Source organism: Jaculus jaculus, chromosome 7 (assembly GCF_020740685.1).
Source record: "Jaculus jaculus isolate mJacJac1 chromosome 7, mJacJac1.mat.Y.cur, whole genome shotgun sequence".
Lineage (NCBI taxonomy): Eukaryota > Metazoa > Chordata > Mammalia > Rodentia > Dipodidae > Jaculus > Jaculus jaculus.
The window spans coordinates 9591176-9607380 of record NC_059108.1 but is presented as its reverse complement, the minus strand read 5'-3'; the positions used below and the strand labels follow the sequence as shown (position 1 = coordinate 9607380).

At 43.8% G+C, this 16205-nt stretch overlaps 1 protein-coding gene across 1 annotated transcript in view; it reads left to right on the top strand.

The window, feature by feature from the left end:
• Usp12 (ubiquitin specific peptidase 12) overlaps nt 1-16205 on the top strand; it is a 58949-nt gene that overhangs the window by 17375 nt on the left and 25369 nt on the right. The window contains exon 2 of the mRNA XM_045154545.1: nt 9015-9095. Coding sequence (XP_045010480.1) covers nt 9015-9095 — 81 coding nt within the window. The remainder of the gene's footprint in view (nt 1-9014; nt 9096-16205) is intronic.

Below are 16205 nucleotides of genomic sequence, written 5' to 3'. Positions count from 1 at the left end.
CTGCCTCCTTTGAGGCAGCTCTCTCTGGATCCTTGCTCTGCTGCTCTTCGCTGCTCATTGCTTGACTCTGGGCAATTGTCTTGTTCTCTGCTTCCCATCTTGCCTTCAGTGTGCTAGGATTATAGAAGCCTGTAAAGGCAGTTGGCTTTTTTTTTTAAATCAGAAGTCTGGTCTAGGGATAGAACTGGGGTGCTCAGGCCTGAGTAGTAGACACTGTATCCACTTAGCTGTCTCCCAAACACCAAGATTGAAACTTTTACTTCAAGTACTGTTAATGTTACTCACAACTGCAGTAGGAGAGAATGTAACCTAGTAGCGCTTCAGGAAATTGAAATTAGATCCTAGTTTCTTTTTGTAAATTTATTTGAGAGAGAGAAAGAGAAAGAGGCACAGAGAGAAAGGGGCTGGGGAGGGAGAGAGAAAGAATGGTTGTGCCAGGACCTTCAGCCACCGCATACAAGCTATAGACGTGTGCGCCCCCTTGTGTGCCTTTGCAACATTGCCTGCTTGCATCACTGCGTCTGGCTTATGTGGGACCTGGAGATTCAAACATGAGTTCTTAGGCTTCACAGACAAGCACCTTAACTGCTAAGTCATCTCTACAGCCCTGTTTGTTTTGAGGTAGGGTTTTATTTGGTAGTCACAGGTTGGCCTTGAACTTAGAGTGATCCTTCTACCTCTGCCTCCCAAATGCTGGGATTAAAGGTGTACATCATCATGCCCATCAGAAGTCTAAGTTTTTAGAACAGAAAATCTGGTCCAAAAACGGAAATGGGAGGGACTACAGAAAAGTGGCTTAAAAACTCCACTTCAAGGAGACATTCCCTTCAACTTACATTTCCAGTCCTTCTGTCTATCACAGCTGCTTTGGTGGCTTTTCTCTCAGTACAAAAGGAGGTTTGTAGGGCTGGAGGGATGGCTTAGTGGTTAAGGCGTTTGCCTGCAAAGCCAAAGGACCCAGGTTCGATTCCCTAGGACCCACATTAATCAGATGCACAAGGTGGCGCATGCGTCTGGGAGTTCGTTTGCAATGGCTGGAGGCCCTGGTGCTCATTCTCTCATTCTTTCCCTCTTTCTGTTAAACAAATACATGAATATAAATAAAAGATTTTTTAAAAAGAAGGCGTGTATACAACAAAACCCAAAAGAGAATGGATTCAAACGAATGAGTTTTATTTATATGAACTAGGCCACCTAACAATCACCATCTCTGAGACTTGAGTGAAGTCCTCCAAAACCAGACAAATTCATCACTGCATTCAGTCTTTTTCCTCAAGGGACAATGAGTACTATGCCTATTTTTTAATACTGTATGCAAACATAATGTATTTAGTAGAGGAACCATTTTCAAGATTAGAATATGCATGTGAGAAACCTGAAATGGGCATTGTAAGTAGCTTTATCTGCGGGCGCCATAACTTGTGCTTGAGGCTGAGGACGAGAAGCAGCACCGTGAGGAAGGCAGCGGGGGTGCCGCAAGGGGGGCCCCCGGGCCCAAGGGACGTGGTCCTACCGCACCTTCCCCCGAGGGCCAGTACAGCTGTGGTGATAGCCCATGCTCAGTCACTTACAAGTCACTGCTTTGGCTAGAACCTCAATTCCTTCCTCCCTCCCTCCCTCCCTCCCTCCCTCCCTCCCTCCCTCCCTCCCTCCCTCCCTTCCTTCCTTCCTTTTTTTGTTTTTTTAAGGCAAGCCCAACAGACTGGCCATTTTTTTTTAAATGCAAGAGACAGAGACAGAGTGTGTGAGAGACGAGACAGAGTGTGAGAGAGAATTGGCATGTCTGGGCCTGCAGCCACTGTAATCGAACTCCAGACATGCACGCCCCCTTGTGCTGTGCACATGTGTGACCTTGCGCTCGAGTCACCTTATGCATCTGGCTTGCATGGCACCTGGAGAGTCGAACATGGGTCCTTTAGGCTTCACAGGCAAGCACTTAACTGCTAAGCCATCTCTCTAGCTCGAAAACCTCAATTTCCATTGAGAGCTGTGAAGATTGTGTGGTTGTGTTGACCTAACATCAGTTCCCAAGACTGCACCAAATCTTTATATTCTTCCCATGTAAATGCCCTCCTCTGATACCTGAGCATACTGTAAGGTCTGTGCAGAACCCATCATCACTAATAAAGCTTCTGTTTGGAAAAAATTCTCAAAATGAATATGATTACCTACTTGTCAGGAGCCATAGAGCAAAAGCCTCTCCATTTTGCCTGGGCCTGCTCATAAGCTGACTCATTACTCAGAAAGCTGGTCCATCCAGCTTTCTGTTAGGTACTTCTGGAACCGGTCAGCAGACTGCTTACAGAATCTTATCTTTTGCAAAAGGCCAGTTTATGGTCAGGATGTGAAGCCTGGTGCAGTCAGGATGTTAAGCCAGTGAGGCAAGATTAGATGAACACCTAATTACATCCCCTGTAGGTTTCCTGACAACTCCTGGCCCTGACCATGTCCCCTTCCCCCTACAACCCTATATAAACCTACATGTAAGAATAAACTCTCGAGGCCGTGACAAACACCTAGCATGGTCTCCTTCTTGTGTCTGTTTGCCTTCTTTCATTCAGGTTAATTTCCCCCTCATTTCCTTGTTCGACTCCCTGCTGGCCGGGGCACCTACTTATAGTAACTATTCTACAGAAGTAGGTAGAATAAATTGTAGGAATTTACACATTGTGGGAATACAGGGTCTGTCAACATTATAAGATCAGATCACTTTTTTTAGATGAAGGTCAAGTCTGATAGGAAGCTATGTTAAGTGTTACTCCATCTGGGTGTTGTGACCTGATCTGTGTGGCAAACTTCAGCCCAAAGAAGTCCTGAAGTCCCGCAGAATATCACCAGAATGATTAAAGGTGTGAAGTATTCGCAGTGGGCACAAAGGGAAAATAACTGGATGATGCTGCCTGGGAAGCAGTGGTTAATGTATGGGACATGATGATGAGGCCAAGTGGTCGTATGACCTGTCATCTAAACTGGGGCACTTTGGAAGGGAAGAGCTGTGCTGTAATTATGCCATGACACTTTGGTACAGTCTTTCTTGGGCAGACTGATCTACTGATCATACTGTTAGAGGGCAATATGGATTTCTCTGATACATGCTTTTTGTTTTAAACTTAAATTTTTTTTTTTTTTTCAAGGTAGGATCTTGTTGTAGCCCAGGCTGATCTGGAATTCACTGTGTAGTCTCAGGGTGGCTTTGAACTCCCGGTGATCCTCCTACCTCAGTCTCCCAAGTGCTGGGATTAAAAGTGTCTTTATTTAGTACCCACTAAAACTGACAGGTGTGGGCATGGGCACCTTGTAAACCCAGTACTGGGAAAGTGGAGACAACCAGATCTCTGGAGCTTACCGGCTAGTCAGTCTCCACTAAGTGGTGAGGTCCAGTGTTCTCTGGCCTACGCGCACGTGCTCTACCTACATATGAATGCATCTAAATGTATGCATACCACACACACATGCATTCAAAAATATGGCGTATTTTCAGGCTAGAAACATGAGACTTTCATAAGTAAGTGATGATTTTATTATTTTTCTAAGCTTTGTAACATGATCACAAATTGAGTGGCTTAAGTCACACCACTTTTTTCTTTTTTCTTTTTTGGTTTTTTTGTGATGTGACAGGGTCTTGCTATGTTGCTCAGGCTGGTCTCAATTGTGATCCACTTACCTCAGCCTTTTGAGCCTTAGCAGTGTGTGCCACCTTGCCTGGCTGCCAGTCACATTTATCACATACTAGTTGCTGTGGGTAGGTTGGGCCCTCGGCAAGTCAGTATGTTGGCCAGGACACAGTTCTCACCTGCAGTTTAAGCTGCCATTTGCTCTGCTTCCCAGCTTACGGAGGGTGTTGGCCATGTTGTCTCAGTTGCAAGACTGCGTGAGGGCCCTGGATTTTGCTGGCTGCGTATCTCAGAAGCTGCCTGCCATTCCTGTCACATGGTCCTTTCCATTTGTCTACTCTTGTATGGGGCACCTGGCGTCTTCAAGTCCCATGAGAAAATGAGTCAGGGCAAGTGCTGGCAGTGTGGAGTCTTGTCACACAATCACGGAATGACATCCCATCACCTTTGCCATTTTGGGGGGTTAGTAGCCGTTACAGGGTACACCCACATTCCAGGGGAGGAGGCTTATACATTGGTGTGTATTGGGGCTTAGGAGGACCACTTCAGTTTCTGCCACTACAGAATACTTGTATTGTCGGTGAGAAACCTTAGCAATCTAATTGAAGTGTAATTCTTGCCTTCTGGTATAAGGATATCATTTGTGACTTTCTTTTTTTATTAATATTTTATTTGGGAGAGAGAGAAAATGGGTGTGCCAGGGCCTCCAGCCACTGCAAACGAACTCCAGATGCATGCACCCCCTGGTACATCTGGCTTATGTGGGATCTGGGGAGTCGAACCTGAGTCTTTTGGCTTTGCAGGCAAGTGCTTTAACTGCTAAGCCATCTCTGCAGTCATGATTTTCTTTTTACATATTTTTATTTATTTATTTTCAAGGAGAGGGAGACAGAGTCTGTACACAGAGAATGGGCGTGTCAGGGCCTCCAGCTGCTGCAAACAGACTCCAGATGCATGTGCCACTTTGTACATATGGCTTTACGTGGGTCCTGGTGAATTGAACTCAGGTCTTCGGCTTTGCAGGCAAGTGCCTTAACTGCTGAGCCATCTCTCCATTCCTCATTTGTGATTGTTATGTGAAGCATGTGTCTTCATGCTTATTCTTTGTTTTATTAGAAAAAGTTAATTAAGTATGCATTGAGGCAGACAGAATGGTATCATGTTTACCATGCATCTAACAGCTACTTATAGCAAAAAGCATCTCCGATCCACCTTGTATTTCTTTGCTCCTCCCTTTGTTCAGCTGCCCCACATCACCATTTTGTGTAGTTAATAAACTTTTTGAGTGTTTGATCCAGGTTCTCCTTCACACTCTATGATCCCTTTGCGGGACTGGGGTCACGAGTGCACGTGGCCATGCAAAGCTGTTCATGCGGGCTCTGGCGTCGGGCTCTGGCAGCCTGAGGCCCTCGTGCTTGCACAGGCAGCAAACTTAAATCACGGAGCCATCTCTCCAGCCTTTTAATTGCTTTTCTCTGCTCTTATTTTGTGGTGGTGGATCCTACCCAGGCCACATTCCTGACTTAAATCTCCTGGCAACTTGCTTTCTCTCTGTTCCCCCTCCCTGCTTCCGCTTTCCCTTCCTTCTAGGGCCTGCCGTGCTGGGTTGGTGCAGCTCTCCCAGCCCTCCTAATTGCTGTCCTCGGTGACCTGTGTTGAGGAAATAGGCCTTAGCTGACGTGCCAGCAGTAACTCGTGCCTGGAGAAAGCGCCTGCCGACTTCACACAGGGAGCCCATGGGAGGGAAGCCTTCATGTCTGGGGAGGAGACGTTTTTCTTTGCTGCCTTCTTCTAGCCCCTTTTCTTCTTGTATTCCTGGGTTGCTTTTGGCAATAATTGAGTCTGTGTTTACATACATAAAAGCAGTTTTCTAATGGTTCACATATTTTACATAGACTTTCAGTATTTAAATGTTTGAATTTATGAATGTTTAAGGATATAGATAACATAGTTGTAGGGTTATTCAGTGTGTAAATTATATTACACGGAGATTTCAGACCAAGCACAATAAATTTGGAGTGTGTTTATTTGTAATATAATTTACTCAGAATGTTGTTCATAGGTATCTTCCACATTGTTTTGTTCTCCTTGGGCTTTAAATTTTTTTTTTTAATTTTTGTTTTCTGTTTTTGGTTTTTCAAGGTAGGGTCTCTAGCTCAGGCTGACCTAGAATTCACTATGTAGTCTCATAGTGGCCTCTAAGACACAGTGATCCTCCTACCTCTGCCTCCCAGGTTCTGGGATTAAAGGAGTGTGTCACCAGGCCTGGCCACCTAGCCATCCCATGCCCTTTTTCTATTCCTTCATATCCTATTGATTTATTTTTATTTTTGACATCTAGTGTAATTTGCCCATGGATTTGATGGAACTGAAGAGATGGCTCAGGTTAAAGTTGCTTGCTTTTAAAGTCTGACAGTCTTGGTTTGATTCCCCAGTACTCATGTAAGGCCAGATACACAAAATGGCACGTGCATCTGGGGTTTGTTTGCATTGGCAGGAGGCCTTGGTGTGCCCTTACTTTCTTCCCCCTTAAATAAATAAATAAAAATATTAAACAAAAGAACGGATTTGAGCTGGGTGTCGTGGTACATATCTTTAATCCCAGAATTTGGGAGGCAGGGGTAGGAAGATCACTGTGAGTTTGAGGCCAGCCTGTGACTTCACAGTGACTGCTAGGTCAGTCTGGGCTAGAGTGAGACCTACCTCAAAAAAACAAAACAAAACAAACAAAAATTTGAAAGTGATAGACACAGGTTACAGTTAAATGAAAATAAAGATACGTCTGTGGGTGTTATAGCTTGAGAAAGGTGTTGAGTTTTCTTTTTCAATACACTTTTTACACTTGGTTTGTATAGTTTTTTTTTTTGTTCATTTTTTATTTATTTATTTGAGAGCGACAGACACAGAGAGAAAGACAGATAGAGGGAGAGAGAGAGAATGGGCACGCCAGGGCTTCCAGCCTCTGCAAACGAACTCCAGACGCGTGCGCCCCCTTGTGCATCTGGCTAACGTGGGACCTGGGGAACCGAGCCTCGAACCGGGGTCCTTAGGCTTCACAGGCAAGCGCTTAACCGCTAAGCCATCTCTCCAGCCCAGTTTTTTTTTTTTTTTTTGGCTAATAATTTCCAGTTAATGCATCACTAAATACTGACCTAGGCTCTCTTTATAAAACTGGTTTAGAAAGGTTACTTATTATAACATAACCTGTCATGTGTCATAAGGATATTTCTCCGTATAATTAATAAATGTGCTCAGGGGCTGGAGAGACAGCTTAGCGGTTCAGGAGCTTGCCTGCGAAGACTAGGGACCCAGGTTTCGTCCCCAGTACTCACGTCAGCCGGATGCACGTGGTTGATTGGAGTCTGGAGTTCCTTTGCCACGGCTAGAGGTCCTGGCACGCCCATTCTCTCTTCTTCCTTCCCTCCCTCTCTTTTTCTCTAATAAATAAATAAATAAAAGTAAAAATAAAAGAATATATGATTTCAGATTTCTTTTGTAAAGACACTAGGTATAACTAGATGTTATTACAGGCTCATCCATGACTTATCACATCACTTTTGTTCTTCAGAGGAAACAATTGCAAGAATTTGTTTTGCTACATGAGACACAGTCCTATAAACTTCCAGACATTTAAAAGTAATTTTCAGTTTCATTCTTTGTTTTCTTTGAATAATTTAGATTGATGAGATAGCATAATTTAATGCATGCATAAATGTGTGTGTGTGTGTGTGTGTGTGTATAGCCAGGCAACAGGCTCTGGTATCACTCCTCAGGGATACTGCCTGCCATCTTTGAGACAGGCTCTTCATTGGCTTGGAGCTCACCAATTAGGCCAGACTGGCTGGCCAGTGAGCTCCATGGATCCACCAATTTCTGTTTCCCCAAACCTGGAATTCCAGGTGCATACTGCCATGCCTGGCATGTCTTTTATATGTATGTATGTATGTATGTGTGTATGTATATATATAATTTTTATTAGCATTTTCCATGATTATAAAAAAATATCCCATGTTAATCCCCCCCCTTTCTCCTTTGAAATTCCATTCTCCGTCATATTACCTCCCCATCACAATCATTGTACTTACATATATACAATATCAACCTATTAAGTACCCTCCTCCCTTCCTTTCTCTTCCAAAATTTTTATTTGTCAGAGAAAGAGGGAAAGAGACAGCTGGGCGTGGTACACGCCTTTAATCCCAGCACTCGGGAGGCAGAGGTAGGAGGATCACTGTGAGTTCAAGGCCACCCTGAAACTACAGAGTGAATTCTAGGTCAGCCTGAGCTAGAGTGAGACTCTACCTCAAAAAAACAAACAAAAAAAAAAAAAAAAGAGGGAGGGAGGGAGAGAGAAAGGGAGAGAGAGAATGGGCATGACAGGGCCTTCAGCCACTGCAAATGAACTCCAGACACATGTGCCCCATTGTGCATCTGGCTAATGTGTGTCCTGGGGAATCAAACCTGGGTCCTCTGGCTTTGCAGGCAAGTGCCTTAACTGCTAAGCCATCTCCCCAACACTCCCCTCCTTTTTTTTTTTAAAGGTAGGGTTTCACTCAATTCCAGACAGACCTGGAAATCACTATGGAGTCTCAGGCTGGCCTCAAACTCACAGCAATCCTCCTACCTCTGCCTCCTGAGTGCTGGGATTAAAGGTGTGTGTCACCACACCTGGCATTTTTATGTGGGTTCTGGGGTGTAATTCCCAAGCCCCAAGAGCATAGCTTTCTTGTTTTTTCTTTCATGTGTATGTGTGGGAGGGCATGAAGGTGGGCATGTGGATGTGTGTGTGTGTGTGTAGGCATGAAGGTATGTATGTGGATGTATGTGTGTATGGGCATGAAGGTGGGCATGTGGATGTGTGTGCTGGGGAGGCTAAAGGTTGGTGTTGAGTATCTTCTTGGATCTCTCTTCACTTTTTTTGTTTGTTTGTTTGTTTTTGTTTTTTTGAGGTAGGGTCTCACTCTAGCCCAAGCTGACCTGGAATTCACTATGTAGTCCCAGGGTGGCCTTGAACTCAACGGTGATCATCCTACCTCTTTCTCCTGAGTGCTGGGATTAAAGGTGTGCGCCACCACATCTGACACTGTGCATTATTTGTGAGGGTCTCTAACTTGAACCCAGGGCCACCCATTTGCCTAGTTTAGCCATTTTGTTCTAGAGAATGTCCTGCCTCTGCTTCCTGAGAGTTGGGATTCTAGGCCCATTTTGTTCTGCCGGGCTGTTTATGGGGTGCTGGCGATCTGACCTTGGCGCTGCATATTTGTGTGGCAAGGACTTTTCCCACTGAACTGTCACTAGCTCCAGGAGCATAGTCTTTTAAAGATGTTCCTATGAAACCTGTGTAGTTGGAATATTATGGAAAAAATGTAAATACTAAGATTTGTGGTTTTCATTTTGCAGGGCGCCAATGCCTCGGCATTAGAGAAAGAGATTGGTCCAGAACAGTTTCCAGTTAACGAGCACTATTTTGGATTAGTTAATGTAAGTATCAGAGATACTCAGTTCTCAGAATATTGTTTCCCAGCTGTTTGAGAAACAATGACCGCACTGCATAATTTATTAAGGAAAAGTGGTTCATTTGTGGCATTGGACTTGCAGAGAATTTTAAGATTACCCAAGTGGAAAGCAGATAAAGTTGCCTGGCATCTCAGAGTAGTTTCTAATTTGTCAGTTACATTTTTTTCTGTTTTAACAAAGCATTTCTCATAATCAGTATGTGCTTTATTACCTAGACCTGTGATCTCTATCCTTTGAGAGTTAACTAGAAGTAGGGTGTGTGTACAGATAGAGCTGTGTAAATGTGTCCACATACCTTTCTTGTGGGGTGCTTTTCAGTTTACATTCTTATCAATATATATTTTTTTAATTATTTATTTATTTGAGAGCAACAGACACAGAGAGAAAGACAGATAGAGGGAGAGAGAGAGAATGGGTGCGCCAGGGCTTCCAGCCTCCGCAAACGAACTCCAGACGCATGCGCCCCCTTGTGCATCTGGCTAACGTGGGACCTGGGGAACCGAGCCTCGAACCGGGGTCCTTAGGCTTCACAGGCAAGCGCTTAACCGCTAAGCCATCTCTCCAGCCCTACATTCTTATCCTTATTCTATCAATTATGTATTACTAAAGCTTTGGAAGAATTTTAGATTTTTTTTTTTTTTTTGAGGTAGAGTCTCACTCTAGCCCAGGGTGACCTGGACTTCACTATGTAGTCTCAGGGTGGCCTTGAACTCATGTGATCCTCCTATCTTGCCTCCCAAGTACTGGGGTTAAAGGTGGGCTCCACCATGCCTATAGATAAATTTTATTTTAAATATTTTATTTTAATTTATTTGAGAGAGAAGAGGCAGATACAGACAGCGGAAGGTGGGGAGAATGGATGCACCAGGGCTTCTAGCCACTGCAAATGAGCTCCAGATGCATGCGTCTCTATGTGTATCTGGCTTATGTGGGCACTGGGGAATAGAACGTGGGTTTCTAGGCTTCACAGGCAAGCACCTTAACCACTAAGCCATCTCTCCAGCCTGAGAAATTTTAATTTATTTTATTTTTTTAATATTTTATTTATTTAAGAGGCAGAGAGAGAATGGGTGCACCAAGGCCTCCAGCTAGTATAAACCCAGACGCATGTGCCCTTACGTGGTGGGTCCTGGAGAATCAAGCTGGGATTCTTTGGCTTTATAGACAAATACCTTAACCACTAAGCCATCTCTCCAGCCTGAGAAATTTTAATTTTAAATGTTACCTGTTCAAAAGTATTGGAGAATACCATAGGATTATGTTATATAATAGTTGTGGTAGTTTTATACCATTGTACATATTGTTACATGGACCTGTAGTGGGCTGTATGTGTTTGTGAACATATACATGTATGTATGTGATAAAACAGGTGATGACATAGACTATAGTAAATAAATTGATGTCTCACTAAATTCTAGATATAATTACAACGAGATGAATTTCTCCTGGGAATTTAGGAAAAATGGTTTAGTCTGTGTGTCTGGTTTTGGAACCATCTCTGTGTGAGCAGTGTGTACAGAACTTAGACCAAATCGTTACTCCCTTGCTTTCTCTGTCCTTCCTCAAACAGATTGCTGCTGTTTCTGAAATTTTCCTTCCATTCTAAATAAAATGCTCACCCTTTTGTTGCCCTGCCCCCAGTCTGTTGACTTCCTGTTATGGTAGCTGGGAAGTTTAGTTGTCTTCTCCCCCAAAACCTCCTTCCCCGCTGTGCTTGCTATATGTGTATATTGTAAGGGCTTTTGTTGTTGTTTGCTTTTAGAGGTGAGCCCAACAGACTTCCCTCCCTTTTTTGTAATGCAAGAGAGAGAGGGAGGGAGAGAGGGAGAGAGAGAGGGAGAGAATTGGCACGCCAAGACCTCAGCCGCTGCAGTTGAACTCCAGATATGTGTGCATGTACAACCTTGTGTGCTTACGTCACAGTGCATCTGGCTTATGTGGGATCCGGAGAGTTGAACGTGAGTTCTTAGGCTGCACAGGCAAGCGCCTTAACCATTAAGCCATCTCCCCAGCCTTCATAGTTTTTTTTTTTTTTTCCAGGTAGAGTCTCACTCTAGCTCAGGCTGACCTGAAACTCACTATATAGTCCCAGGTAGCCTTGAACTCATGGTGATCCTCTTGCCTCTGCTTCCCCAGTGCTGGGATTGAAGGTATGCGCCACCACACCCAGCTTCTTCATAGAGTTTTTTGTTTTTGTTTTTTGAGCTAGGGTCTCACTCTGTAGCCCAGGCTGACCTGGAATTTGCTATGAGATTGAGCTCACCTACCTCTACCTCATGAATGCTGGAATTTGGGCTGGAGAGATGGCTTAGCGGTTAAGCGCTTGCCTGTGAAGCCTAAGGACCCCGGTTCGAGGCTCGGTTCCCCAGGTCCCACGTTAGCCAGATGCACAAGGGGGCGCACGCGTCTGGAGTTCGTTTGCAGAGGCTGGAAGCCCTGGCGCGCCCATTCTCTCTCTCTCCCTCTATCTGTCTTTCTCTCTGTGTCTGTCACTTTCAAATAAATAAATAAAAAATTTAAAAAAAAAAATTAAAGCTATGAATGCTGGAATTCCCTCATAAAGTTAATTTTTTTTTTTTTTTTACTTATTATTTATTTCTAAGAAGAGAGAGAAAATGTAAATACGAGCACACCAGGGCCTCTTGCCATTGCAAAAAACTCCAGACACATGTGCTACTCTGTGTGTCTCGTTTTATGTGGGCACTGGGGAACCGAACCTAGGCCATTAGGCTTTGCAAGCAAATGCCTTTAACTGCTGAGTTATCTCTCCAGACCCTTTCAAGAAATATATTTATTACTTCTAATTTCATCAGTGTTACAGTGTACATTTCCTCCACCTTCCATGTGGCTGGGTTATAACTCACTATAAGCTGGCTTTGGATTTGAGCTCCTCCTCCTGCCTTCAAGTGCTGGCTTTCAGTATAATTATTGTAAGCATTTTCCCAGGTGAGATCAGTTATGATTGTATTTTCTTTACTTTTATGTAACCTTGTATAGTAATTCTTGCTTTATTTTTCCATGTCAGTTTTCAGTTATTCTTTCCAAAGTCTTCAGTAGAACTTAAAAAACAAACAAACAAACAAAAGCCACCTTTTTACTGCCTTTCTCCACTGTGTCCTGTGCATGAAACGCTCATGACCTGTTGGTACACTCAGTGTGGAGCTCTACCCTGCTCTGCCTGGGTGGGCTGTCCACCTTAGCCGCGCACATGGCCTTTCCCATCACCTGGTAGAGCTCTGTATGGACCCCTTCTTTCAGAGTGCATAAGGCATGATTGCTTGCTGCCTTTGCTTGGGTCTTTTGAAAGGCCTCTTGCTATGCTTATTGTAGCAGACAGCTTCAGGTCGCTGAGGTGAACTTAATACAGACCAGAAGGAAGGGATTTATTGAAGCTTACAGGTCCAGGGGAGGTTCCATAATGGCAGAAGAAGCTGGCCTGCTTTCACAGGTCCAAGTAGAGAGAGAGAGCCACAAGCCACACCATACAGCAAATTCAGGAACTCCAGCTAGGCACACTTTGCATATCTTTAGACTGGAATTTCAAACCCACCACCGCACCTTCTCTAGCCAGGTGCCTGTAGATCAAAACTACAAACACTGAGTATATTGGGGGCCATCGATTCAAATTACCACACTGATGTTTTTCTTTGTGACTCTTTCTCTCTTGTTTTTAAAATTTCTTGAAGAAGCCTGTAACATTTTCTTTATCCAAAATGGTTTTGCATGGTGTTTCATGGTGTCCTTCTCCCACTATTGATTATATTGGGTATTTTAGAGCCATACTAAAGTTTCATTTTCTTCAGTTCTAGAATGTTTCTGATATAATGTTTCTCATTAACTTTTTTGATGTCACATTTACTTATTGTATATTGAAAGAAAGATTGATTTCTCTAATTTTCATATTCTATCCCATCTAAAAACATTTTATTTATATTTTTATTTGAGAGAGACAGACAGAGATAGAGTGAGTATGGGTGTGCCAGGGCCTCCTGCCACTGCAAATGACTCCAGATGCATGTGCACCTGGCTTTACGTGTTGTGGTAATTTGAATAGATGGCCCCCAATATATAGTTTTCTATTGTTTGTAGTTTGCATCTGCAGCCACCTGGCTGGAGGCAGTGTCACTGGGTGGATCTTAAGGTGTGGTGTTGGGTTTCAGAATTCAATCTAAAGATATGCAAAGTATGCTTAGCTGGAGTTCCTGAAGTGTGCTGTGCTGTGTGGCTTTTGATTTTTGGCTTGTGTGCTTTTTTTCTCTCTCTCTGCTTGGTCCTGTGAAGGCAGTTTCTTCTGCCATTATGGAACTTCCCCTGGATCTGTAAGCTTCAATAAATATCCCTTCCTCCATAACTGTCTGATTTGAAAGTTCAGTGAACCTGAAGCTGTCTGCTACAAGTGTGTACTGGGTAATCAAGCCCAGGATCAGACCTTACAAGCAAGTGTCTTACCACTGAGCCATCTCTCCAGTCGTTCTGTTCTATTTTTGCATTGCTCTTTTATTCCCTTTTTAAAAATTTTTTGTTTAGCAATCTACTTAAATTTTTTTTAAAAACTTATTTCAGAGAGAGAGAGAGATTGAGAGAAAGAGGCAGGTAGAGAGAGATAGAACTTACCATTAACTTTTTTTTCTTTCAAGGTAGGGTCTCACTCTGGTCCAGGCTGACCTGGAATTAACTCTGTAGTCTCAGGGTGGCCTTGAACTCATGGCAATCCTCCTACCTCTCCCTCCTGAGTGCTGGGATTAAAGGCGTGTGCCACCACACCCGGCACCATTAGCTTTTAAAGCTGTATGTATGTGTGTATTTTCAGTTGCTTTTCAAAGGTAGGGTCTCACTCTAGCCAGGCTGACCTGAAATCCTGGTGCTGGGATTGAAGGCGTGTACTGCCATGCCCTGCTAGCATTTACGTAGTTTTAAAATTTTTTACTGGTGCGCATGCTTGGTTTTGGTTAAAACTTCCTCTGCCCCAGTTTCCTGCTCCTGTACCCTGTTTTCACCCTCCCACTCCCAATATCCCCTCAGCATTCATGCCGCTGAAGACAGGCTGCCTGCCCTACGTTTCTCCTTTGAGGCCTCGTTTTCTCCCTCTCATGGGCCTCTTCCTAGTTTTCTTGGAATCTACACTCCCACAGTAATACACATGCATAGAGTCTAAGCTAGGGTATGCATATAAGAGAACATGGTGTTCGTCTCTCTGTATCTCATTATAGCTCCATCTATTTTCCAACATCATTTTGTACAGCTAAATGAAATTCTGTTATGTATATTACTTTTCATTATTCATTCCTCAGTTAAGGGCCATCCTGGCTGATTCTCCTTCCTTGCTTGTGAAGAGTGCAGTAATAAACATCACACATGTCTCCATAGTAGAGTGTGCATCCTTTGTGTGTATGCCTGTCGTGAGCACTCTCAAAGATGATTGGTTGAGAGGATTCCGCCGGCGAAGGCCAATGATACTCAGACACTGGTATACTTGCAAAGGAGTTTACTGGGATGAAAGTCACGCACAAGCAAGTCCAAACTATCACAAATAATATTATAGCTAATATAATATATAACCAAGATATATTCATCGCTACATTACTAACACAAGAATATTTCTAACGAGTCTAACATGTATACGACCTGATAATGCAAGATTTGAGTTGCGACGTTTTACGACCTGACCAACGCGAGGTTTGAGCTGCGCTCCAAGCCGAGTCTTGGTCCGCTGGCATAAGCTAGTGCTCTGGCTTACGGATGATCATTCAGACAGAGTGTCGGGCTTTTGAATTCGGATCGGTGATGTACTCGCGGGGGTCTCAGTCAGGACTGCTGAGTAACCTTTCAGTCAGTCATAGTGTCGGGGAGACTGAGACAATGGTTGCTGAGCAGCTGGGGTTTTTATACCTTCCAATGCTTATCTAAAAGTTTCACACACACACACACACCTGCTAATCTCTACTACGTCATTGCACACAGTTAGTCTTAGTTTTGCTTACAAGCTTTGACTTTGCATTTTTTACTCTCACCACAAACTTGTTTATCGTAAACTGGCCCTGGACCATATGCTGGTCCTTACATGCTCATAACAATGCCCAGGCGTGGTTGTAAGGAGAGTGTAAGGGCAAAGCCAAAGAGGGCCCTGGACTTGATCTCTACAGACTGTGTACTGAGAGGTACAGCGGGCCAGCAGCCTGCCCCGCCGGATGGAGGCTGAAGCCCCGGACCAGGCTGGGTTCAGACTTAGAGGGAGGATCCTAAGACAAATAGACCGAACCAGTTGCAGGTCCAAGGGGAACAGATAAGGCATCACAGTTATCTGCTCAGAACAGGCTTTTGAGCAGCGTTGTCTGGGGAGGACTGGATGGCTCTGTTCTTTATGCCTTCTCATCTTAGGGTCAGTTTTAACTCTGTAGTTCCTGCTCGTTTTCAGGGAAGGCCATTAAACCTTCAGTGGCATAGCTGAGTCATACTGTAGTTCTATTTTTTAACTTTTTTGTTTGTTTTTCAAGTTAGGGTCTCACTGGAGCTTAGGCTCACCTGAAATTCACTATGTAGTCTCAGGGTGGCCTCGAACTCAGCCATCCTCCTACCTCTGCCTCCGGAGTGCTAGGCTTAAAGATCTGCACCACCCGCCAGGCTTATTTTTTAACTTTTTGAGAAAGTGCCACACTGATTTCCATGGTGGGTGCACACTCCCACCAACAGTGAATCAGAACTCCTGTTTGCTCATGCCCTCATCAGCATTTACTGTTTCTTGTTTTCTTGATAACAGCCATTCTGACAGTGAAATGGAATTTCAAAGTGGTTTTAATTTTGCATTTCCTTGATAGCTGAGGATGTTGAATATTTATCACATATTTATTGGGCATTTTCATTTATTTCTTTTGAGAATGAGAATTCTCTATTCAGTTCTTTAGCTTCCTTTTTGGGATTGGGCTACTCGTGCTGGTGTTTTAGATGTTTGAGCTCAACAAGTGCCTTTAACCACTGAGCCTTCTCTCCAGCCCCAAGTCTAAATTTACAAGACGTGCAGGTAAGAGGAAGAAATTATATAATATCACAAAGAAGGATTAAGCCAACTTTGAAATA